The 26,105-nt window shown below is 28.0% G+C and overlaps 1 protein-coding gene across 1 annotated transcript in view; it reads right to left on the bottom strand.

Moving 5' to 3' along the window:
* The window catches only part of LOC111623677 (cytoplasmic dynein 1 heavy chain 1-like), a 196,279-nt gene that overhangs the window by 61,732 nt on the left and 108,442 nt on the right, over positions 1 to 26,105 (bottom strand). The window contains exons 37-56 of the mRNA XM_023366346.1: positions 23,121 to 23,273; positions 22,961 to 23,046; positions 22,558 to 22,714; positions 22,156 to 22,386; positions 20,382 to 20,585; positions 16,070 to 16,237; positions 15,179 to 15,412; positions 14,896 to 15,070; positions 14,664 to 14,817; positions 11,015 to 11,180; positions 10,761 to 10,924; positions 10,489 to 10,675; positions 9,199 to 9,294; positions 8,922 to 9,017; positions 8,142 to 8,213; positions 7,856 to 8,068; positions 7,683 to 7,774; positions 7,504 to 7,597; positions 3,095 to 3,286; positions 2,820 to 2,999 (exon numbers count right to left, since the gene is read on the bottom strand). Coding sequence (XP_023222114.1) covers positions 2,820 to 2,999; positions 3,095 to 3,286; positions 7,504 to 7,597; positions 7,683 to 7,774; positions 7,856 to 8,068; positions 8,142 to 8,213; positions 8,922 to 9,017; positions 9,199 to 9,294; positions 10,489 to 10,675; positions 10,761 to 10,924; positions 11,015 to 11,180; positions 14,664 to 14,817; positions 14,896 to 15,070; positions 15,179 to 15,412; positions 16,070 to 16,237; positions 20,382 to 20,585; positions 22,156 to 22,386; positions 22,558 to 22,714; positions 22,961 to 23,046; positions 23,121 to 23,273 — 3,114 coding nt within the window. The remainder of the gene's footprint in view (positions 1 to 2,819; positions 3,000 to 3,094; positions 3,287 to 7,503; positions 7,598 to 7,682; positions 7,775 to 7,855; positions 8,069 to 8,141; positions 8,214 to 8,921; positions 9,018 to 9,198; positions 9,295 to 10,488; positions 10,676 to 10,760; positions 10,925 to 11,014; positions 11,181 to 14,663; positions 14,818 to 14,895; positions 15,071 to 15,178; positions 15,413 to 16,069; positions 16,238 to 20,381; positions 20,586 to 22,155; positions 22,387 to 22,557; positions 22,715 to 22,960; positions 23,047 to 23,120; positions 23,274 to 26,105) is intronic.

Here is a 26,105-nt window from a genome sequence, read left to right as displayed (position 1 = left end):
GGAGCTTGCAGCCAGGAATATAGGATCGTTGTAAAATTATAAAAATTATGCAACAAATTTCAAATTTATTCATAAAAAGAAATGCATATGTACATATTATCATTTGTTTATTTGGTTATCTGGATCTGTAGAGGTTTTTTCCCAGGTAAAGGAGATGATGACGATGAAATAAAAGTTGTACCTTCAAGGGCGGAGGTCTTGGATGTAACAGTCGAAAAGAAACTCGTAACTGTAGTTTGCGTTGTAATCTTCTTGTTTTCTTGATAAATTTCTCTATAGCACTTCAAAAGTTCACTCATCCCACATTCAACTTTATGTTAAAACGTTCAGTATTAGGATCCATAGCCTCAAGTTCCAACATAGCCACATTAATTTTGGAGAACACACCAACTAACCCATGTACTGTGAATTTCTTTTTCACTTCTTTTGTCTTCTTCTTCTTCCAAATACTGCATCACTTCTAACTCTATTAAATCTTCATTGGTTAGCTCTCCATTGGCATAATCCACTAATTCAGCAGTGCCTTCCACTTCAACATCTAAATTAAGCGCATTGGCTAATCCACTAATTCAGCAGTGTCTTCCACTTCAACATCTAAATTAAGTGCATTGGCAAGGCCTGCAATTGTTTAAATTACATCAAACTGACTAAAAGAGTCCATAGCAAGCCTATACTACACTCAGTGAGCATGTCACCAATCGCCACTCAAGCTGAGAAAGGGGATTTCCCAAATTGCAGGTTGAAATTTGATTGGTCGTACGTGCGAGTGGTTGTTAAGCAGATAGGTCGTAAAGTGAGGAGTACCTGTATATATTTTTGTGAAAAATCTTATAAAAAAGAAAACATTAATTTCAGTAGTTATTTGATAAGAGATAAAAGAAATTTTAAGCTGAATTTTTTAATAATTAGTATTTTACACTTTAAAACATCCAATAAATACTATAACACACTTGTAGCTTGGTGTGCACTATGTTGGCCTCTATTCCTAGACTTATTATACTGTCTCTGGACAAGATTACAGCCTTAAAACATTAATTTATTTTCCAAAAAAGTATGCATTTCAGATCTACAGTCCCTCATCAGCTTCTTTACAAAATATTTATGAAATTGACACATCCACATCCATGAAATGTGCAATAAAATCTCAACATTTGGTAAATTATCTATTATGGATCCAACCATTATGTATGTAATTAAAACATGCTGATGTGATATTTAGAGCGATATAATTAAAACAAACAGTACACAATGTTACAAGCTGGCTAACTGTTATAATTAATGTGAAATAAAAGACACCATTAAAATAAAATGATATACTGTAATGAGGTTGTTGATAAATTGTACAACCTTCATTCCATCACCTCTTGATAAACCAAATGTCAGTGTTAAGTCTATAGATTTCATCATTTAATAGATGAAGGTTTGTGCTCAAATATTGACTGAGATCTAGCAATTTTATATAATAATAATTTCATTACATCTCCAGAATAATTTGCCTAGATCCCAGTCGACATTTGAGCACAAACCCTTGTCTATTAAATGATGAAATCTATAGACTTAACACTGACATCTGGTTTATTAAGAGGTGATGGAATGAAGGTTGGCCCATCAAGAAGTTAGTCACCACTTGTTCTCCAGATGTTGCCTGTACCATACCTTCCTCATAATTGCTCTGCACCTTGTAGTAATGCCACCTTCAAACTCCATCTTACTACTGTTATGGTATGTAGATATAAGTTGTTTTGTATAATATCATTACCTTATTATTCCGCTAATTTTAATACTGTTTATATTAAAATTATGTCATGCTACTGTGTAACATCATAAAGCCACCTTAAGCCTGTCTTCTCTGCACCCATTTAATGTTCAATAATCATAACTTTATAGTGGTTCCTTTATCTTGTATAATTTTAAGTATTATAACTCTTTTCATATGTATATCAACTGAAGAGGGACTATTCTGTTATTTCATGTTAATGTAATTGATTTTAACATACATCCCTTTTGTTTTATTAAATGAACTCCATTGATACCTGGGTGTCCATTGACATCCAGATATCAATGGAGTACACTGGTGTGATAAGACCTTATTAGCTACCTCACATTAGTAAATTTTTAATTAATTTAATTATACCAAGGGCTAAAAGCAATTTATTTATATTAACCTATTCAATGTTGAAATTTTTATTTGTTGCCTGTGACGGCATGTTGAATTTTTGCCAATGTTAAGCCAAAAATTTTTTTTAAAAATAATAATCGTGTTTACCGTAAATTATTTTTTTATGTTTCGCAAACAAAATAAATATATTGAATAATATAAAAACGAAAAAAATTATATTTTAAAAGTTTGTTTTAATATAAAAATCGTGACGCATAGCGACATCTAGTATCAAAAACAGTCCGATGTAAACATGAATATATTCGGGATTGCCCACACAGGTCAATGAGGTCAACACGAATATTTTCAGGAACAACGTAGGACAGGTTAATTATATTTTGTTAGTTTTACAATTATTAAATTTACCAGAAATAAAATTCTTATCATTAAATGTAGAAAAAGTAATTCAAACAAATACTTCTTCTAACACAGATTTTGTTTTTAAAAATATTGGGGCAATATTCTTTTTGCTTTCATCTTAATCAAAGGTATTCACAGTTAGACTTTGTACCATTTCTAACTTCCTGCAATTACTGCACTACTGAATTGAGCCACATCCCTTTGTAATTACAAAATAAGTTTATATACAGATTCCCATATTCATTAATTATCACGAACAACAGTTAATGTAACTAATTATAATACATTCATTATTCAATACCATTTCTTTCAGTTTGGCATTAGCAGCATGATTCTTAGCTTCTAATTCTTGGCTTTTCAATGCAAGAGATTTTTGTAGTTCTTCAACTTGTTCTACAGTTTCTTGGATTTTTGAGAGTCCTACATTTAAATGCAATTGTTGTTCTTCTAATTCTTCTTGTTTCTCATTAAATAATTTAACCTTAAATATAACAATTTAAAATAATTTTATAAATATCAAAGTTTTTACAAAACAAAGAATTATACAAAATAAAATTTAATTCAATTACTACTTACATAATGATGAATAAAATCCAAGAAATGCCTAGGTGTTATTGTTATTGTTCTTCCACCTCGTTTTGCCAGACGAGCATTTGCCTTATGCAGAGTTTGATGAACATAAACAAATGCATTAATGATTGCACTCCGATGATTAGGAGGCAGTGATAATCCAGGAAAAGCAGCAGGGAAGTAGTCTGGTACTTTATACTACATAGCAAAATATAAATAAGAATAAAATAAAATTTATAATTTAATAATTTTTCATAAAATAATATGGTTAACAAACAAAATTAAACAAGTTAAATGAGTATCTTATCCTGTTAAGAATTATCTTTATTGCTTTAAATAAATTAATATATATCAGTTTAAGATTATAATAATAATAATAAATTATCAGTTTTCCTACCAACACAACAATATTACTATTCATATCTATTTGGCTAAATGATAATACAGTGTCAACTCTTCAAATTTTTAATTTGAGAAAATTTGCAGTTGATTATTCAAATCATACAAAATATTTCTGCATACAAAGCGTAATAATTCAGATAAATCTTTCTCAATGCATATGATAGCACTAAGAAATAGCAATTAAACCCACCTATGATAATTAACATTTTCTATGTAAAGCTTGACAATTTTGATGAAAATTTACTATTTTCGTCATCAGTTATACAGATAAAAATAAGAAAGTTTCATCATGAATAATATCATTGGATAAAATATCTATATAAAGACAAACAAATAAGCAATATTATTTCTTACTTGTATTATGTGTATTGATAATATTTAACAACTTTGAAATAATAAACTAATAAACTAAAAGAAGGGGGAAAAAAATAGAAATGACTAACCACAGTTTGTAAGAATAATTCTCATTTAAAAACCACACAAGCTAGAACATCTAACTTAGAACAAATTGTTTCTTCCTGTAAAACAAATATCTTACAGTTTCAAATGTTTTGATTGATCTGAATTTTCAATACCAAAAGTTATTATCTTCTCACAAAAGAAACACTAATTCAGTTTTGAAGATCCTAACAACTAAATCTTACTGCACAACTTTTATGAGCTAACATTTATAAGAGTTGAGAAAGTACAAAATTAATTCAAAACAATTCTCATATCCAGACTAAGGAAACAAATTTAGCATGAAAGAAGAGATTTGGATTCAGAATATTCTTCAGCCTGTAATTATGATTAAATAACAATTATTTTAGGAGATAACTTCAAAAACCAAAGTAATTGCATTTTTTAACTTTGATTATAATTCAAAACTTGAGAGCATATATTTTGAAAACTTTCAAACTATTTCAAATATATTAATACAGTAGAACCCCCGTTAACGAACGTCCTGGTTAATGACCAAATTGGTTAACGAACTTTTATTTTGCAAAAATTTTGTCTCGAATAACGAACGTACTGGTATTTTGTGTCAAATTTTAGTTGGTGTTAGGCATGCGCGAGTTAAGCATTGCTTTTCTGAGTGTTTGTGCTATACTTCTTTTTATCAGTTTTGTGATTTATATATTTAATCAATATGACATCAAAGAATAAAAAAAAAGTCATAGTGGCAATAGAGAACAACAACGTGCTATCGCATTTGAGAAAGATTTTGCTTAAAAGAGTAGGACAATCAACTTTAGATCAATTTCTTGTTCCTCATGCAAAAAGTTTGTTTCTTTGTTAAGTTATGGCAATGCAACACTTGGGCAATCTGACTAGGGGGAATGCCTTCTGGGAGATGTTTTTAAGGGAAACTGGCCCCTATTTAGGCGTTACAGACGTGGAGAAATCCCAGAAAACTCCAAGTGGCCAACCCGTCTGAGCAAGGTGCAAACCCATGAACGAATTCCCCGTGTTCAAGGTACGAAGACCACTTAGCCACTGGTGGGTTTTTTTACCGAAAGAGACTTCGACTTGAAGAATCTTCTGATGAAGTGCTACCCGTTATTTTTTTGGAGGGATTCCCCTTCTAAGCATTAAGGTTCGTATATCTCCACTTTTCTGCCACCAACTACAACAAACGAAGGTATGTACAGTGCTATTTTATTAAACAAAGTTTACATGTTTGTTGCTGTAATGATAAATACTATGTTTTCCTACATTTTCATCAAAGAAAATTACTGTATATTAAAAATAAAATGACAAAAATTTCTGAGACTAGAATAGATTAATTGCATTTGCATTAATTTCTATGGGAAAAATTGCTTCGGTTAATGAACAATTCCGTTAACGAACGGAGTCGTGGAACGAATTAAGTTTGTTAACCGGGATTCCACTGTATTTATGAATTTACTGCATAAGATTATAAGTGCAGTTTGTAACAGTAAGAAACACATCAAGTTTGTAAAAAACATTTAGCTTTATGAACAAAATTAGCAACTTATTTAGACTGTTCAACTTCAAAGGTATATTCATCACTGAAAACATTTCAGAAAGCATAATATTTGCTTACAGAGAAGTAAAAGATCATGTGACTGTGAGATGGCTCTACACCTTGGCCTACTATTTTCTGATTTGATCCCTATAAATTATCACAATGGCCTGAATATTAGTTGATTTTTTTCCCAGTTTAGAAGAGGAGTAAGAAAAATTGCCCTAGCTGTATTTGAGTCCAATTAACGTTTTTGATTTTGATAAATTGTTTTGGTGCATGCTGTACAGTGTTAAACTAATGCTAAAATTTAATGGTTGATTGTTTAGAAATACTAAATATGAGCAAAGTTGTAATATGTCATGCTGCAGCCCACAAACTATGAACAGGAATTAAATGTTTGGCATGATTGTAAATAACTGATTAGTTGATTGTTTAAAACAAATTGTTTTATTGTATTCAGCAGAATCAGTCAGTTTAGATAACTCCTATAGAAATTTTATTTTAGTAATTTTTATTTTACTTCTAGGAGTCTCTATTAATTGAGTGACTGTCAAAAACTGTAAGGTAAAGATTGAAAACTTACTGTAAAATTTATTTTGTAAAGTGTAAATTTCTATTATAATTATAAATTTATATATTCAGTATGATTATATGTTTTTGATAGTTATAAAAAAATAAGGCAACCAAAAATAAAACAGTTTTAGTTTCATTTTCAATAATCATAAAACTGAAAGTACACTTTCTGGAAAACATATGAAATATGCAAGGAAGTGTACTTTCCCTGGCATGATTTATCTGCTGACCAGCATATTACCTGGCACATAGAGAAAAAAAATCCCAAAATTGTCCTAACTTTTATTATTTTTATTGATATTGACAAATGGAAGCAAAAAGAAGTTAAGTTAAAATCATTTACAATGTCAGTGTTTAATTCATAATTCTATAAATAAACTTTTTGAGTACAATTTTCTGATTAATTAGATATGATTTGATTGTAATTTGTGATAATTACTAAGAAAACAATCAAAACTTTATGATGATTGATTCCCACATATCTTAAATATAAATTCAAACAAATTTTATTTCTAACTAAAGTAATTTTGAAAAGAAAGGAATGTAATTGAATACAGATAATTTTCATAATCAATCACATATAAAGTAGTAAAAAGTCAACATATTCTTGTAAAAGTGAGCATATGAAAGTAAAATTATGAGAGATTGTTTGAAAATATAGTTACTAAAGGGCTTTAAGAAGTGTTACCAAAAACTTGGACAGAACAGTGGATGATGTGCTGTTCAAGGAGGCTGAAGACCATAATGACAGTGAAAGTTGTGATGAAGATAAAAGTGATTATTGTTCTAATTACTTTCCAAATTTTTAATAAAAATTGCTCATTTTCGTATTCAAATAAAATAAATAATAAAAGGTGGACTTATATTCATTTCCTAATTTTTTCAAAAAGGAAGAATTCCTAAATTGGGAGATGATTTATTTTTGGGCCAATATGGCACTATGAGGGTATGCAAAGATTTTGTTTATTAGAGTCACTTGAAGACTTATGAGCAAGAATAATCCACTGCTGAAGATTTGAATCTTGATATTTTGGTCAAAGTGATAAATGAGCTTGATATTTATGTTGTACTAAAAATCAAGCTATATTGTAGTGTATATTATAGGCAGTATAAAAAATTTGAAATGTTTATTAGTTAAATAAAATTTGTTTTCAGTAGTATCACTTATTTGGTTTCGGACATTAAATTTTTGAAACAGTTCATTGTTTTCTGAATAACTCTCTACTGTTTTCACTATTCTTTGTATTTCCTTCTTGATTCAATACAAAGTTGATAAATTTGAATTATGTGCTTGAGGTAAATTTTCATATTTGTTTGTTCAAATCTGGTAAGTTATTTAATGATAAACTTTTCTACAATGATTAATTTTGGAAGTTATAACAGACGATGGTGAAACATACAATACATAAATGTGCATGATAAAGTAATATTAATGAGTACTTTTTAATTAATTAATAAAACATTTTTTTACCCCAGTTCTTTCCAAATCTATTTTAGATGTGAATTCTCTTCCTACTTGAAAGAAAGCTTCATCAGACCAATCACCAAACCAATTCAACACACATCTGTAAGTTTAAAGTTGTTGCTTTTATAGCAAAAATTTACATTTTGAATCAATTTTGAGTTTTAAAACTTTATTTAATAATTCACCTGTTAAACAAAGCTGGTGAAGTGGCAGCTCTATCTTTCAGTCCTTCTGATGATGGATTCATTGTAAATACAACATGAAGATTTCTCATTACCTGGAAAATGATGATAAGTCAGGTTATTATATTTTTAATTACTTAAAAATAAAGGAATTAAATTATTTTAATATTAATAACCTGCTGAGTAAACCATTTATATAATTCCTCATTAGAATCAAGCATTAATCCTTCTCTTTGAGAACCTTCCTTACATTGAGTCATTAGTGTTGTAAATTCATCACCTTCAAATAATCCAGGAACTTCACCATTTGCAAGAAGAGTATTCATTCGCTCTAAGAAACTAGAGTCTAATACATTTGATTCATCAAGAATGAAAGAGATTTTTTCATCCTAACAAAAATAATTTTATATGTAAATAAAAAGATAAAAAATAAACTCTAATTATTAATTAATTAGTTTTCACCTTGCACCCAGCTCGTCTCAAAACATGTCTCAAATCTTCATCAAAATATGCAGCAGTATACTTATTATGAACCTATTAAAAATCAAGATTTTAAAAATAAAATAAAATTTCTCATATTTAATTCTAATAACAATCTAAAATAAAGTAAGTTATTCTTTTAATTTTCTTAAAATACTAAACTTTGCTAATTAACTCTCAATCACAAACTATATCAGTTATAAAATATGATTTTCTATTTCATTTATAAGACATAAATAGAAGTTATCCTTTACTTCTTACAAAAAGACAAAGTTTTCTTACAAAAATGTTATCTATAACTTATAAATTTAGATATTACTTTACTGCATAATACTTTATGGTTAAATAACTTTAAATTCATGGAAGAGAATAAGTTAATACATAGTATAGTTTTAATAATGTATTAAAACAATTTTTGAAATTGTTAATTTTATGTTGCTACCAGATAAATTTTTATAAAATGTGGCTCATCCAATAGGAATGACCTACACTAATATTTCTATATTTTGCATATAATCTAATATTCTAGTTCAACATGCATTTGAGTTATTCTTTCCTTTGAACATGAAATTCTTAAAATAAGCTGAATAAAACATACAAAATGATTTGATGTGTTTGTTATAAAATCTATATTTTTGCTGTATTGAAATTAACAAACAATTGTTATCATCTTAAGCACTATCTACTCTTTGTTCATAATAAAATTTTAAAAAACTAATTACTAAAAACTAATAATTATAATATACAAAACAAAAAACTCACCTTGATTTGGAAGACACTTAACCCATTCATCCATGCTACAAAACGTGATAATGTTGTTTTACCTGCACCACTTACACCAATCAATAAAAGATGCCCCTAATTAAATTAAAAGCCAAGCTTTTATTAAATTTTTCTTTAACTAAATTGTTTAAATTATGTAACTTTATAATTAATAAAAATAGTGGATAATATGTAGGGTATGAGGAATATTTTAAAAAGTAATTTTACTTCATTAAAAAAATTGTAATAATAAAATTTTTGAAATGAGATCATTTACCTGAGGTTGTCTAAATATCCTATCAATTCTCAAAACATGATCCAGGACTTCATTAAACAACACTAATTGAACATCTAATTCTTCTTCATAAAATACCTGACAGAAGAAAAATCAAATTCTAAAATTTTTTTGCAAAATTACATACATAAAAGATTTTAATCATTATATTACTAATACTAAATATTACAATATTTTTTCTGTTATAACATAACATTTAAATACTTTATTAGAAATATTTTACTATAAATAATACTGTTTGTATGAAAATATAGTGTAACTAAACAATATTCATCACAAACTTATATAAAAATTATTCCAAAATTTAAAATTTTTTACATTATCTTATATACAAAAAAATTTAAGTTATAATTATTTAAGCAAATATAATTAACTTGATAAATTTGTTCATTTGTAAAATTTGATCTTAAATTTACTTGTATACAGCACTATTATCATATATTATTATTCTACTTATGATGAAATTAATTTGTTTACAGCTAATTTGTATGTTGTTTTTATTTAAATCCATTAAGTAATTATTGCAATTATTCTGAGTGAAAACATTTTAAAAGAACTTTAATGAGTAATACATAATAGAAATATTTTTGTGAAAAACTCAATAATTATTAACTTATTATAAAGCAAAAAGTTTATGAATTTATGTAATAACTACCGTGTTTCCCCGAAAATAAGACAGTGTCTTATATTAATTTTTGCTCTAAAAAATGCACTAGGTCTTATTTTCAGGGGGATGTCTTATATTTCCATGAAGACGAATTCACATTTATTGTTGAACAATACGCTAAACAGGTTCGAGAGAACACCTTGCGACACATTCAACTTAACCTTTTTATAGTGTCCACATCGAGCTCGATGACCAATTAGTGCTTACTGAACCGTAGCACTATGCAAATGTGATGTGGCGTGATTCCCAGCCGACCAATTAGCGATCACCAGCGATAACATTATGCAAATCTGTGATTCCCAAGCCATAGTCTTATGCAAATCATGCCGTGTGGCGTAATTGTCTGCTGACCAATCAGTGGCTGTACTTTCAACCATCTGTCGATGACCGTTACGACTAAAAAAAAACTTCGCTAGGTCTTACTTTCAGGGGGAGGTCTTATATTTCGCAATTCAGCAAAATCTGTGCTAGGTCTTATTTTCTGCGGATGTCTTATTTTCGGGGAAACACGGTAATGTTGTCTAGTTGTGTAATTAACAACTACATGCAATTTATTATAAAAAGTTTATAATTATTTTTAAAAAAATTTCAAGCATCACTAATACCTTTAATCTAGCTTTTACATATTCTCTCAATTGTTCACGATCAACAGGTAAATAATCTTTTGACAGCCAGTTACTATACAAGATTGGCCTGACCAATGCAGTTTCTGAATTGATGTTCGGGAAATGTTTTAGTGCAACAACATCTATGTTTTCATCAGTCCATCTTCTTTCATCTTCCTCTACAAGTCTGAAAATGGTAATGCACTTTTAAAAATAATTCTATACTAATAAATTTTTAAAAGTAGATATAATTTTTCAAATAATATTCTTACCTGTCTTGGAATAATCTTAATCCTTCATGTGCCCATAAACGAACAAGTCCTTCTACTGGTAATGTTTCTAGTGGTCTAATAGCTTCACAGATTCCCCTCACCCAACGTGTCAATTCTCGAGGACTGTACACATAGTGAGGTTGCATGTCTTGAGTAAAACGTTCCTAAATTACAGAATCACAATAATTTAAAAACTGTTTATATTATAACAAAACTTTTATAGTTTTTTTTATAACACTTAAACAAAAAAATACCTGAGACATCAAATAAAACTCCACCATAGCAGCTGTTAAAGGTTCAGCAAAAGGACGTAGAGCTGGTATTAGGCGCAACATAGCACGGTTAAATGTACCATAAATCTGCTTTAGTGATGTTTCTCCAGGATAATCAACATAAACAACTGGCACATGACGCAAAAATCTGAAATTATATTTTTAGAATATTTTACAAAATTTTAAGCTTTTTAATTTTTTAGGAACAAAGGAAAAAAAAAAAAGAGAGAGAGAGAGAGAGAGAGAGAGAGAGAGAGAGAGAGAGAGAAAGTAATATATTTTAAAATATGACTTTTTCAAAAATCAGAAATATCAGAATTTAATAAAATATGTCATTACATATTGACTAATTAATTATTTTTAAAATAAAACCCAAGATTAATTCATTATACTTCTGTAAGAAAATGTAATATAGAAGTATTGAAAAAAAAATTAAAATTTGATATTGGACAACAGCAAAATATCAGTATAATGAAATTTCTACACTGAACTATAGTCAAAATGCCAGAATGAAGGAGTTAGTTAACCTATCTGATGTTCAAAGTTTTCTTGGCTGCGTGTGACACCATGTTGAATTTTCATGATGTTAAGCCTAATGAAAATTACATATGTTTGAAAAGAATAACTGTGGCTATTGTATTGTCCAAAATTAATTTTTTATTTTTCACAAACAAAATAGATATACAGTGGTACCTCGGTATACGTCTGCTTTAGAATACGTCCAATTCAGAATATGTCCTGTTTGGACGAAACAAATTTTGCTCGGTATACGACTTTTGTTTGGTATACGACATAATTCAGTTATACGCGTCAGCAATGAACAAGTAGCACTATCGGTGTACTAGACCAGACTAGACGTTCGCGGTGCAACGGTTTATAACTTTGTTTAATTTTTTCAGATTTTAATTTGTAAGTAAAATTTTATTATTTTTATTAATCACGAATCGCAAAAAGGCAAATGAAAAGCGACAGATAACTAAAAAAATTACTAGAATTACAATGGAACTGATGAAAGAGATTGTTGAGAAATACGAAGGTGGCACGCATGTTCGAGATTTTAGCTGTTGCCTACCGTATTCCGAGAATGACGATATGGACAACTGCGAAAAATAAAGACATTATTAAATCTGCTAACGTTGCAAAAGGTGTTAAATCAATTTCTAAACAGAGATCGAAGACATTAGATCATATTGAGAAATTACTTTTGCTTTGGATAACTGAAAAACAGTGCTGGAGACAACGTATCGGAAGCAATTATTTGCGAGAAAGCTAAAAAGGTACACGCTGATCTCACGAAAAATCAAGAAAGAACTAGCCAGGAAAGCGAGGTATTTAAAGCCAGCCATTTTTTTTACATGAGAATGGATTAATCATTTTTACATTACTTCTTATGGGAAAGGTTGGTTTGGTATACATCCAATTCGGTATAAGTCCAAACATCTGGAACAGATTAAGGTCGTATACCGAGGTTCCACTGTATTAATAAATGTAATAACCAAAAAAATTATATTTTGAAAGTTAGTTTTAATATAAAAGTTATGACGACTAGCTAAATCTAGTTTCAAAAACGTTCCAATGCTGAAATCAGATATCTCAGATGAACCACTTCAGATCAGAGGTCACAACTCTAAGATATGTCAGGAATAACACAGGATAGGTTAATAATGAATTCTTAAGCTATGTGTATACTGTAGAGAAAATTTTAGCTAGATTTCACATTCTATAGTGAGATTAGATTCTAACCATATATACACTATGTCAGAATTCACTCTAAACCTAATACTTTCTCTGAACATTTAATATGGGTGTCTTGAAATCATTGTAGGGTCACTGAAGGACTTACAGTCCATGGATCACTGATCTATAACAATGTTTCCCATGTGTTGTGAGTGTCTCAGGTGCATTATAGAAATATTAAATATTTTTTAGAATTTTGAAAAGGCTCTTCTTTAAAATTTCATTTATCATCTGCTTTAATATTTATCTTTTTACCATCTGCCAACCAAAAGGAGAAGAAAGTATTGACTAAAATGCAGTTTGTTACAAAATTTGCAGCATTGGCATACCCCCTCACAAAAGTTCTATGCATATGCCAGCATACCAACTCTATAGTATAAAAGTTTTGGCTTACCAGCTTAAAGAATGATACTAGCATTTTATGCATTTATTCAAATAGTCTTTTTACTTTTTTTAAGTACATTTGTATAATTGTGAGTGTTTGTCTTCATAACTTTAACTTGTACATTATCAAAATTTTTAAAAATCAACTATGTTATTTTAAATTTTTTTATTTAAAAAATTATGGTGTGTCACAGGAATTTTATTAAATTCACTAATGTGTCACTAATCCAAAAAAGTTAGTTAACACTGGTCTAGAGCAGGGATGGGCAACTTTTTTCTATGTAAGGGCTGCATAACAGAGAAAACAGAAGAAAAATGCCAGTAAATCACAATTATTTATTCATATATAATTATAAATTAGCATAGGTATACAGTACTTAATTTAACTTCTGGAACTGATGTAAATGTAATATATCAGAAATTATTTGGTTAAATATTAGTCACTGCTAGCTTTAAATTGGTTTTGATGTGTCTGTTAGCCAGTTTCTTGTTTTAATTTTTACTAAATTCATTGAGGAAAAAACTAGTCACATACATAAGTTGTAGAAAATAACATTTGAATTTTTGCTGCATACTTCCTTAACCTGGGAAATTGATATATTTATTCATATCTTATGTGATGAGGGCCGCAAAAAATATTAATGTGGGCCGCAGGTTGCCCATTCCTGATCTAGAGCATTTCAGAGTTAATATGAACATGTCATAATGAGATACTGGAAAAAAAGCCCTAAAACATTGCCTATACTATCACCATTTTTTCTCTTCCTTAATTCAAAATTTATTTTACATTTTAAGTTGTGCCATTTTTGAGAAATTTTTATTTCAGAAATGTTTAAAAATTCCTCTATTTTTTAAGGTCCTAGCATTTTTCCTCTCATGTTATTCTTTTAATAAAACATTCCATAATTTAAACATTTCATATTGTTGAATTAACATCATTAGTATCATCTCAGTTCCACTTGTAATATTTGCCTTCACTCAATAAACTATGCTGAATAAACTACCTATACAAAAATCTATTCAAACAAACAGAGCTAGAGAATTCTAGACCAGCACATATTTACACTGAATCCTAGCTAGACTGCTATCACCCTAACGAGGGATGAGATGAAAAGCTGAAAAGTTGGAGCTTTTTGTTTAGTGAAAATAAAAAGTTTTAGAGTACCATTACAATCTTGAATGAATTGCACCTAAAGATAATATCTGCCAATTAGTCATAAATAGAATTGAGATTTTTGACACACACTGCAATATTAATGACGACACTTATAATGCATAATTGCAAAAATAAAAATTATTAGATGTAACAAAATGATATGAAATGTACTAAACTGATGTTTACTTTAAATATTCTATTTGTACTAAAATAAAATCTTATTTGTGGAGTAAATGTATTATCAAATCAATAAAAATATTCTTCCTTTGAGCCAGATTTTACTAAGCCATGATTAAAACAAAAAGTTCTGCAAGAATGTTTATTAAAACAGCAATTTAGATATAAATGCATTACCTGTGTGATAGAGGTTTTCTTCCAGGATCTGTTGGAGGATTACAAGCACCAACAAACTGAATTCTTTCAAGTCTTACCCAGGCCTGATCACTGGTTCGGTAGAAGCCACCATGTTCCACCATTTGTCTTAAGAATGAAATTACTCTCTGGGTTCCTAAAATTTATTAAGTTTAAAGTAACTTGAATTTTAGTGTTCTCTTAAAAATATTATAAGAATAAGTATTTTACATACCATATTTATCCATATCTGGTAAATTTATCTCATCACAGAAAAGTACTAGCCATTTGCCCAATTGAATAGGAGCTAAAACAATACCATTTGGAGTTCTCCTATATTCACAATAATGATCAAAAGTTTTTAACAGAAGTTCAGGAGTTGTTGCACTGGAGAAATTCAGGCCAACTACCTATTTTAATACAAAATAATCTGAATACTTAAATAACCATAAAACAAAATTTTTACAATAATTTACACAAAATAAAAATAAATCTTAAACATTGTATATAATAGATACCTCCATATCTGGAAGTGATCGTAAAGCACTAAACAGTGTCATTGTTTTGCCAGATCCTGGTGGTCCACAGAGAACAAGGGGTTTATGTTCAGCTAACCAAGTATACAATAAAGATTCATGTCTCACTGTATCCAATGTGGGAACAACAATATCTGGCGCTGCTACTTTGTGTGTTTCAACTTCTATTTGAGGAACTTTATTTTGCCAAGGAACCCATTCACCTCCAAGTGAGACCTAGAAAAGATTTTGTATCAATTTCTAAAATTTTCAAATCACAATACTACCTATTGTAATCACTTTGAAACTTTCTTATAGTGATGATGCTAACTGACTAATAACATTAAGTAAGCTAAATAATAAAACTACAATTTGTAGAAATTCAAATTTTACTAATTCTGATATCAAAATAATTAAAAATGCTTAATAATAACTTAAAAATGTATGATAGTTCTTTAATAGTAATTCATCCAGCATACAATTAACAAATCACAATAATTTAAATTATATTGTAAGTAAATAGCAACTAAAAAATGGACATTTAAAAGCCCTAGTTAAAACTAATAGCATAATTAATAATGTTCAAATACTGTTACTATTAGTCTTAACTAGCCTTATGTTGATGCCGACAGTGCAAAAAAGGCAACTTAAAAATGTTCTTACTTAAAATCAACAGCAACTTTACTCAAACTGACATAAATGAAGTTAGGTATAAATGTATTTTATACCCAACTTCATTTCAGAATTAAATCAGAATTAGCAAGTTCCAAAACTTTTTTGTTTTGGAACTTGCTAATTCTGATAACATTAAATGATTGGTAACAATATAAGCAGATTCTACTATAGTTATTTTAACAAACGTTATTTATTTATATAGCATGTTTTTAAACTTACCTCATAATCAATAATAGGCATAGAAGAACTAGGTGGAAGAGGTATAGTAGTAATGCCTCTAATAAAATCTCCCATATCAGATCTGATTTTTAATTTCCCATCTCCAGCAAATGACCAAAGAAGAGCATATACAAGACAACGAGGAATGTACCGTTCAAGCTGATCTTGCTGTAAATAGAATTTTTGTTTAGTTCTATTTTAAGAACAATTTCTGAAACTTATTAGTTCAATAAAAAATTTTTTGTATTAAAAACAGAATCTGATTATAATCAGCTATAAAAACACATTATTAGACAAACTTCATTAAACATAGTGTTTAACGGTGTAAGGAACCAAGTCCGAACGTTATTTTTATTTACTTTTATTTTGCTTATTACTCTATTTTTGTTTGGGGCTTATGTTTTGTTAGAACGAAGGTTTCCTCACCATTCACCTTAGTAACTTAAAAATAGAAGAAAAACCAACTCACCGACGAAAGAAAAGCGCCGTAGAAAAACTCGTGCACACTTGCGCTTCCCGAGCGGAAAAAAGTAAGTCCGCACCGAGAAAAGGGGGGGAGATCCCACAAGCACGAATTAGGGACTCGCTAAACCTTAAAGAATAAAAAAAAAAAGTCCCAAAAATTGTAAAAAAGAATAATTAAGAAAGAATAAAAAGAGAGTATTGTTGGAAAATAGGCTGCCAGACAAACGAAAAAAGTTTATTGTTAGCGTTAAGTATGTAAATGAGGAGAGTGATCTCATTCAGAATTGTGACGTCACCTCACACTATAAATCCCGAGTCTCAAGTGAAGATGAACGAGGTGAATTCCTGATAGCGACGAGCTTTGTGAGCTTCGTAGCAGTGAACGAGAGAGGTGTCCGATAGGATCAAATAGTTCCAAGGCGATTTTGAAGTTATTCGATTTATGGATCGACGATTATAGAAAGTCTTGAGAGTTTGAGGAAATAGGTTCCTAGTATATTGAGGTGACGATTAGGATCTTTAATTTATAAGAAATATTGTTTATAAGTTAAGTCTTTGATTTTTGTCGAATTCCAAAGGGGAATAGAATTAAGTTAGAAATAGATTGATTTGAGTTTGTCGGGTTGATTCTTGTTGAATTTCATTGAATAAATTATTGTTTGATTTTTTACTAAATACTGTATATTGTTTATTACTAGAAGTTTAATTAAATATTTGATTTTGTTATTGACAAACTTTTGTCATTATTTAATTCGGTGCACGCTTAAAGTCCAGGCCTGGCACACTAATGCGAATCTGCGTAAAGTACCCGTTATGGAACGGCTATTTCCGGCACACAGTAGTGTCGATAATCATTGGAAAAGTCGGAAAAATAATATAGTACTTTACAACAGATAAAATGCTTTTTCATGTTCAATTTTCAACAATACAATTTCTAATTTGATCTAACCTTTTTAATTACATAAATTTAATCTAATATCTGTCCTGATTCCTTTTAGGTGCATGGCAATGCATTTGTAACTAATAAAAATTCGTATGAAGGTTTTTATTGATGGTAACATCCTAACAAAAGAAAAGGAACAGTGGAGGTCGTAAGAAGCAAGCAATCACTAATTCTATTATCCTCAATCTTTTCTTACATTAACTATCAAAAATCTTTCCTACATACTCTTTAGCTAGCTTTATGTAATAATTCAGATATGCAAAATTCATTTAAAATTCAAAATGTAAAAAGATATTGATAATAATATCATTGAGAGCTATGTTACAGTTCCATGTTATACTATATAATAAGAAAATTTACATTCACTAATAATGGATTCCCTTAATAATTTCAGAAATCTTTGGTTGTCTAGAACATAATCCATCATCACCTGAACATAACTATTTCTTTCAAATCAGAGACAACAAAACCATTTTAAATACAGGTATCCCTTAATTAATGTGGTTAATTAATCCCTCAATGCTACAAATTATATCAAAATCATATTAATCAAATACAGAATATATATTAAATAAAAACAGCTGGTAAAGCCATATTAATTAAAACTTCTGCCACAATTAATTTTGTACATTTAATCAAATCCTGTATTAAGTAAAGCTGCATTAAGCAAGAGATATATTTATATTTATCAATGATATAAAGGTATCTTTTATATATGAATGATCTCAAACAATAGCTATCATCATCAGAACAACAAAACTATATCAAAAGATATTAATATACAGAAGTATATTTTAATTTTATTTTTGTCATGCTATTTTGTATTAATATCATGACAAAAAAGAAAGGTGAGAATACGCTACTTCTACTCAAATGACAGTATATTCTATGCTAAAAAGAAAAAAAAAAGCATGAAATTAATAAACATAACGAAAGAAGGAAATTAAGTATAAATATCTAGAAACTACAGAAACAGAAATTAAATAAAAAAACTAATAAAAAAAAGTCAGAGACAAACTGTAACTCATAACCAACAATGTCTATAATGCCACTACATTCATCAATACTTACACAAACCTAGTTTTAATCAACTGCTTTGATATCAAATAGACTAACACAATTTCTGTTAAACCTAGAGAAAAATGAGAAGACTTCTAGTAAGATAGGACTGAACATAGACAGTAATAATTGAAAGAGTCCTTTTTGGGATTGAGATATTCTTCTAAGTCTTTTCACAGCTAACTCAACTACAAATAAATGTAGAAATTCTTTTATGTGTAATATAACATTTGTAATTACAAATACAATGGTAAAACTGACATCCAATTGGCTTTACTCCAACTAAGCAAAATTAATAATACTGATAATGTCATCAATAAAAGAAAAAAATAGTATACAAAACTCTCTATGTGGCCAATAATCACGATTTCAACTATTCTTTTGTTGACAAAGTGGTATAAAACATATAGTTTAGCTAGAGAACTGTTTTTCTAAAAAGAAAAACCTTTTCAACTGCCAACAAAGAATCAGATTGTTAGACCAAGAACCATAGTAAATACAAATATATATACCCTATCCTATATCTGTATACAGACCCTATATCTGTATATTTATACATAGATCTACAGTTGATAATGACTTTTACAAAAAATGCCAGCAAGTACTTAAAACAATTTAACACACTATCTCAGTATGTTCCCATCTCCTGAAAAATCTTCATTGGCACAATCAACTTACAAGCATAACCTTGCTTGTAAACAGACTGATTCATGATCTAACACCATATTACAAATATAACACCAGTCCTGTCTTAGAGAATAAAGAGTAAAAGTTACAATATGATAGAGCCATCTCTATGAATAGGACAGTGCACAGAAATAAACTAGACAACCTTAACACATAAGTAACAGATCATCTATCTTGTTAAAATTATGGTACTTATAACAAATATGACATATGAAACAAGTTAGTCCTTTGCTTACTAGAAGACAAACTATAGAAGTTTTTTTTTTCAAATTTTTTAAACATTTTTTAAAATTATTTTTATACATTTAAAAATTTTAAAAATTCTGTTTTTTTTGTTCAATGTAAAACATTAAATATAAAAAATAATTCTATTCTATTTATTGAATTCTTTCAGCTAAAGATAACCAAAAAATGGTTAAAAACATTTCTGATTGTTTTGTTTTATTTGTCTTTCACTCAATTGCATTTTATGGCAATCAGTCTTTTTTTCTGTATTTTAAAAGCAAATTTTGCACTTTGATTACAGAATAAAGAGATGGTGATAAATTCAGCATTTGAATAAACAAAATTTGTTTCAGTTAAATAGAGGACAAAAACGAAAATAAGATTCCTATTTGTGTACAGGCCTCTTTAAACATTGGAATAATTATTGCAGTGGTTGAGTAAGCTAAAACCACAGATTCTTGCCATAAAAGTTTGTATATTCCAGTTTGCCATTTTTTATGGTTTTTTTAAAAATTTATATTTTATAATTAGTAATGATTAAAATATTAAAAACAATTGAAATAATGTTTACAATATAAGAAGATATACACAATTAACATTTAATATGTGAAAAATATTTTTACAAAAATTTTAATTTTTAGTATTTTTCTATATTGGTTGATGACAAAACAGAACTTTTTATGCATAAAAGAAGAAAATTATCTCACAGCATTGAATTAAATGAAAATAAAAATTTGCAGCCAATTTGAAATTTTTTTTTCATAAAAGACAACTGAATTCAAATCATGAATTCTGTAATTTTTTCCCTTAATCTTAAATATCAGTAAGTTAACTCCTTATGAATGCGATCAAGATAATAAAATTATATTAGATTCACTTTACATCTATCTAAAATTTCTATGATTTTATTATAAGAATATTTAACTTATTTACCTGCATTGGGAAATCAATATGATTATGGTTATAATTGAGAACATTACGGCATGACTGGTTAAGCATGGAGAATAAGGAGCCTAAGGCTCTTAATCTTGTGAAGTCCATCACATGATCTTGTTTTGCAGCAAAGTCTAATGCTCTTACTACCAAACCATCAGATGTAAAGTAAGGAGCCAAGATTGAGGCAACATCTCTTTGCACCTATCAAAACAATTTAAAAAATAGCTTAGCTTTATAAATTTTTAAATGGCAATAATAATGAAATTATTCACTTTATAAAAAATTAAGAATTACCTTAACCATTAAATGAAAATAATATTTTCAACTTAAAATATGATATAAATTAAAATATAATATATATATATATAAGAATGTAGATCTATTAAAGAAAATCAAAAGAACATATTTGAGATTATACTGTATTAACTACAGTAGTAATTTTGAATCTTTTCCTTTACAGAAATTATTCAAAACTATTAGACAAACATTTCAAATAAAATGAATCCTATGATGTAGTTTCATTTTTTGAATTTGCATAAAATATTTATTTAGTGTTCCTATAAGTATATTTTAGCTATAATTCTGCAGTCCATTTAAAAATAATCTCAAGAAAGTTTAAGCGGTCTTAAGATTATTGCATGCCTAAACAGTATTATCACACCACTACATACTGTCAATATGATTACAAAATAACTCAGAAATCAAATGACAGATTATGTAATCTTAATCTATAATCTTACATAGATTATATCAAGTAATGTAGATGATAAACATTTACTGATCAAACAATTCTACTTCAATATCATTTTATTAATTAATAAACATCTTAGAAAGGAAAAAAAAACCAGCTTATTTTTTCACCAATTTAAAACATTATAAATTTTGAGATTAACATAATCTTCATAGTTTACAAAAATAAAAAATAATGATATTGAAAATGGGGCAATCCCAAAAGCTTTCTCCCTTTGAATTAGAAATCAAATCTGTTTAAATCTCTATTATTTTTCCAAAAGAGCTGACTCTATTTTGAATTATGTAATACTAATAAATCATGTACCATCTGATCACAAATATTGTGACTTCTAAAATTATGCATATTTAAAAAAAAAGTCATGTTTACACATGGTAATCATATTTAAGGGAAAATGTGATAGAATTGCTCATTATTTCCACCTATTCATTTGTTGAAGATAGTCAGCAAATCAATAGGAATAGTTATTAGAAGTGAATATATTTTTATTTTTGCGCATACTTTTTTGCTTATTTTCCAATAGGTTAGAGTGTAAGAATTGCATTTATAGCCTCTTATCACATTATTTTGCTAATTATTTTCATTATGTATGAATTTAAATTGCTCAAGATATTCTGAAACATAACTATTGTATAATACAAAAGTTGCATGCATGTGACTTTTCAAAAAATTTTTTTATGTCTAATTTTTCATTAAGAAATAATGTTTCAGCTACCTCATAGAATCAATCTTATTAATTGCTATGGAGATAAGAATTTTGAAGACCGAAAAACTATTGTGTGACAACACTTAATAAATCAATAATGTAATAAATAAAGTATTAGTACAAATGAACATTGTATCAGAAAAATATATTTAACAATAGGATTTAGTATAATTATATAAATAATTATATTTATATTCTAAGATAAATGTTTTAATTTAATTTATTATATTATTTACATGTAAACAGATTATTATCTTAACTTATTTTATAGTAAAGTTGATATTCAGTTAATTAGAAGTATTAGTAACATTTACCTGCAAAGTAGGAGACAAGATGTCTTCTTTCAAGGATTCTCCTTCCTTTTTCTTTTTATAAGTTAGTTCTTCTTCTGCTTCTTCTAATGGAATGCTACGTAATCTGGACATAAAATTTTCAAAAATCATTTCAGTTGATAAGACATCTTCACTGAACCAAATCATACCACAACGAGACACAGTAGCAAGAGTAGCAAATTTCAAGTCTTGTACTTCAAACATTATTCTAACCTGTAAAAATTTATACAAAAATTTAAAAATTTATTTATTTTAATCAAAATAATTTGTAGATTTAATAATATGTATGTTAATTACAAATAACTTTTTTGAAATAAATTATCAATTTTATCGTGAATGAAGAAAAATTTTATCATCATCAAGTTAACAATAATCATTATTTACATTTGGAGGCAAACTCAGACGTTCACCATTTGGTAGTGTAAGTAACTTATTGTCATCCAAAACACTGTTCAAATTTTCAACCCATTCTGGATCAACATCACCATCAAATATAATCCACTGTCGCTTATTAATTTCACCACGAACATTGTCAATGATTCTAAAAAATGTTAAAATAAAAAAAAATTTGAATAATTTTATTAGGTACAATTTAATAATTTATTTATAATTTAACTACAATAAAAAAAATATCATATTAATTTTTATGTTTATATAGAAAATAAAATTTTAAAATTTAGTAAATGAAAGATTACAATAATTACATATTAAAAAAAGTCCATTTAATTATAAAGTTAGTCTTGAAACCTTAAAAAGTTTTTAATATAGATATAATAATAAAACTTACTTTCTTAATACATGTGTAAAAAGACCATCTGTCCATTCACGAGTATTTGGATCAAGAGTGCCATATAAAGCTTCTTTAGAAATTGCCTATTTAGAAAAAAAAGGCATTTGTTAATGTTAACCATAATCAGCAGTTAAGAATTTACAATAAAATTACTGACCTTTGGATCAATAACATGAGCAACACCTTCTACTCCTTCGTATCTTTCCAATGCTTTTAGCAAAACTCGCCATGCAGTTGACTTCCCACTTCCACTTGGTCCCACCATCATTAAGCCATGATTTAATTGTGATATTTGATAAAGTTGTAATACCTAAATATTATAAGTTAAAAGTAATGAATAACTGAACAATATTACAATCAATGAAATTTATTATCTTTTTTTATACATTTATTATCTGCCTATTTCCTAAATTCTAGCAAATAAGTAACTTAGTTTAAAAAAAAATATTCTTATTTATTATTTTATACCTAAAAAAATTAAACTTAATTTTAAAAAATATTAAGTGAAAATACTTCAGCCATCATCACCTCAATCTTTATGCATTTACATTTTATGGTATGTACTGTACATATTCAGATAAACTGTTTCATGAAGAATATTAGCTTCATTCAGCAATCATTCAGGAAATAACAGTATAAATACAACTACTTTTTTAAAATTAGAATGATTTAGTATCTGACATTCAGAGCACTAATTTTTTGTCATAATTTGAGGTAAATATTTAAAAATACTTAGTTTGAAGTTTATTTTAAATATTGTAGGTATTGTTACAAATTTCTTAGTGTAGTTCTGCAAGTTATCATCATTTTGTGAGGACATTTATATAACAATACAGATTATACTGTATAGAAATTTCAAATTTAACTAAAAAAATTTATTGTAAATTATTATTTACAATAATAATTTGTACAATAATAATAATAATAACACTTTCTTCAAATATAATTTATTGAATTTCTATTTGAAAGAAATATATTAATTTAAACTAATTTTTATTAATTATCTATTATTATATATATTGTGCAAGTATTATTCATCTGAAAATAAATTGTTTTACATAAAATTTATTAAATTTTTTAAAATCTATAACAATATGTTACAAATAAAACTATATTTATTATTAATCTAATAATGTAATAAAAATTCAATAATATCTTGTGGAGTTATTTTAGTGTATAATATATAAATTTAAATCAAACAATACATTATTAAGTATTAATAAGTATTTATTAATAAAATCCAATTACAGTGAACTTCATTATTTCGATATCAGATAATTCAAAATAAACGCACAATGAAATTCAAAGTTATTATCTGGTCCAACAACCCATAAAAATATTGTTTAATTTGAAATCTTGCATCATATTATGTGTTTATAAGAGTTTTCGTGCCCAAGTGACTGTTTCAGTTTCAGTATCACTAATTATACATTGATTTATTCAAGTTCATTTGAACATTGTACACATTGCCAATGAAGAGAGAATTTTTTTATTTTTGTGGATGAAATCTGTTTGACATTAATTATTTTCGATATTTTTTGCAATAATCTATTATTTCAATAATTCCAAAGTCCAGTAAATAACTTGATTAATGTACTTTCTCACCACACCGGATTGTATATACTTCAAATAAACAACTATCTACAATTAACCAGTAACCGGCACGAAATTCTTTAAAATCGGCGAACGTTTCCGATTCCCCTCCTGGGCTCTTCTCCAGGCTTACTTTTTATACCTTTCATTATAACTGGATTCTTTAATTAGAATGCTTTTTTTAAAAAGTATGGAACGTGTCATTTTTTGACAAAATTTCCAAAAGTGGAAGGAATCCACATGTTATTTCAAATACAATTTTCTACCAATGGGGATTTGTTGTGTGCAATATCTCATAAAATTTATCTTATAAAATATATTATGATTTATTGTCAATTAAAAATTGCCATGCAGCAGAGAGATTTATTTCTTCTTTGAAATTAATGCATGTGGATTTGCAATCGGCTTTACAGTTTATTAAGGAACGGGAAGGACAATTCTGACCCAAACAGGCTTCCAGGGATATACAGTATTCCATTAAAAGATAACAGATGGGATAGGCCTTTAGTGTATATCGGATCCACCAAATGTTCATTGGACACAAGATTAAAAGATCATAAATCAGACATCGAACATAATAAATGTAAGACAGCCCTATCAACGTACGCAACAAACCCGGGCATCACACCTATCTTCGATGAAGCGCATGTTATTCGCACCACCCAACACCAGGGGCAACTAACGACTTTGGAGGCAGCGGAAATCTTTAACTCCTTTTGAGCCGCGCTCGAATCTGACTCGAGCAACAAATACGTGACGTAAGATCCACGCTCGAGTGTCACTCGAGCAACACGTCATCAATACTTTCTAAAATGTCCACGCTAGAGTCTGACTTGAGCGAAGCATTTTTAGATTCTATTGGATGTTGTTGATGACGGCATAAAATTTTATTTATTTATATCCAATAGTAGTTTATGTTTTTGAACATTTTTTCGGTCCCCACTAATAGCAATCGTACATATGATCGAAAAATAATTGATATATTTGAGTATTTACGGTAACTACTACATACGTCACTAGAAACCCATCTTCCCCTGAGGCGTGTTTGGAAACTACCCGCGATCGTCAACAGTCAGCTGATCTCAAGGTCAGGTATTTATAAACACAGCACAGCTGTGCGTGTCACGTGATCCGTTGCGATTTTTTTTCTGTATGATAAGCCTAATGAATGTAAATAATTCGTGATGAAAAAACAAAGTTTTATATAAAATGTTTTAAAATATATATTTTATAAAATAGTGCATTTTTTTACATTTTAATTTTTTGTAGCAGTTTTTCCAGCAAAGCTCAAGACATAATCGTGACGTTAGCATATAAAAAAACTAAGCACAGGATAAACTATTATAAAATAAATGCTTTATTGTTAACATATTTATTTGTATTTTTTTTTACAATTATAAATATAAAATTTTTATACATGAATAAGTGGAAAAAATAAATTGAAAATAATGCAAATAATATATAATTCAATACGTTTATACATGAATAAGTGGAAAAATAAATTGATAATGCAAATATATAATGCAATACGTTTATACAAGAATAAGTG

This window comes from Centruroides sculpturatus, unplaced genomic scaffold, assembly GCF_000671375.1.
Source record: "Centruroides sculpturatus isolate CEXI.00-Female unplaced genomic scaffold, Cexi_2.0 scaffold176, whole genome shotgun sequence".
In the NCBI taxonomy this organism is placed as follows: domain Eukaryota; kingdom Metazoa; phylum Arthropoda; class Arachnida; order Scorpiones; family Buthidae; genus Centruroides; species Centruroides sculpturatus.
The sequence above is the reverse complement of the archived record's forward strand: the minus strand, read 5'-3'. Positions and strand labels throughout refer to the sequence as shown.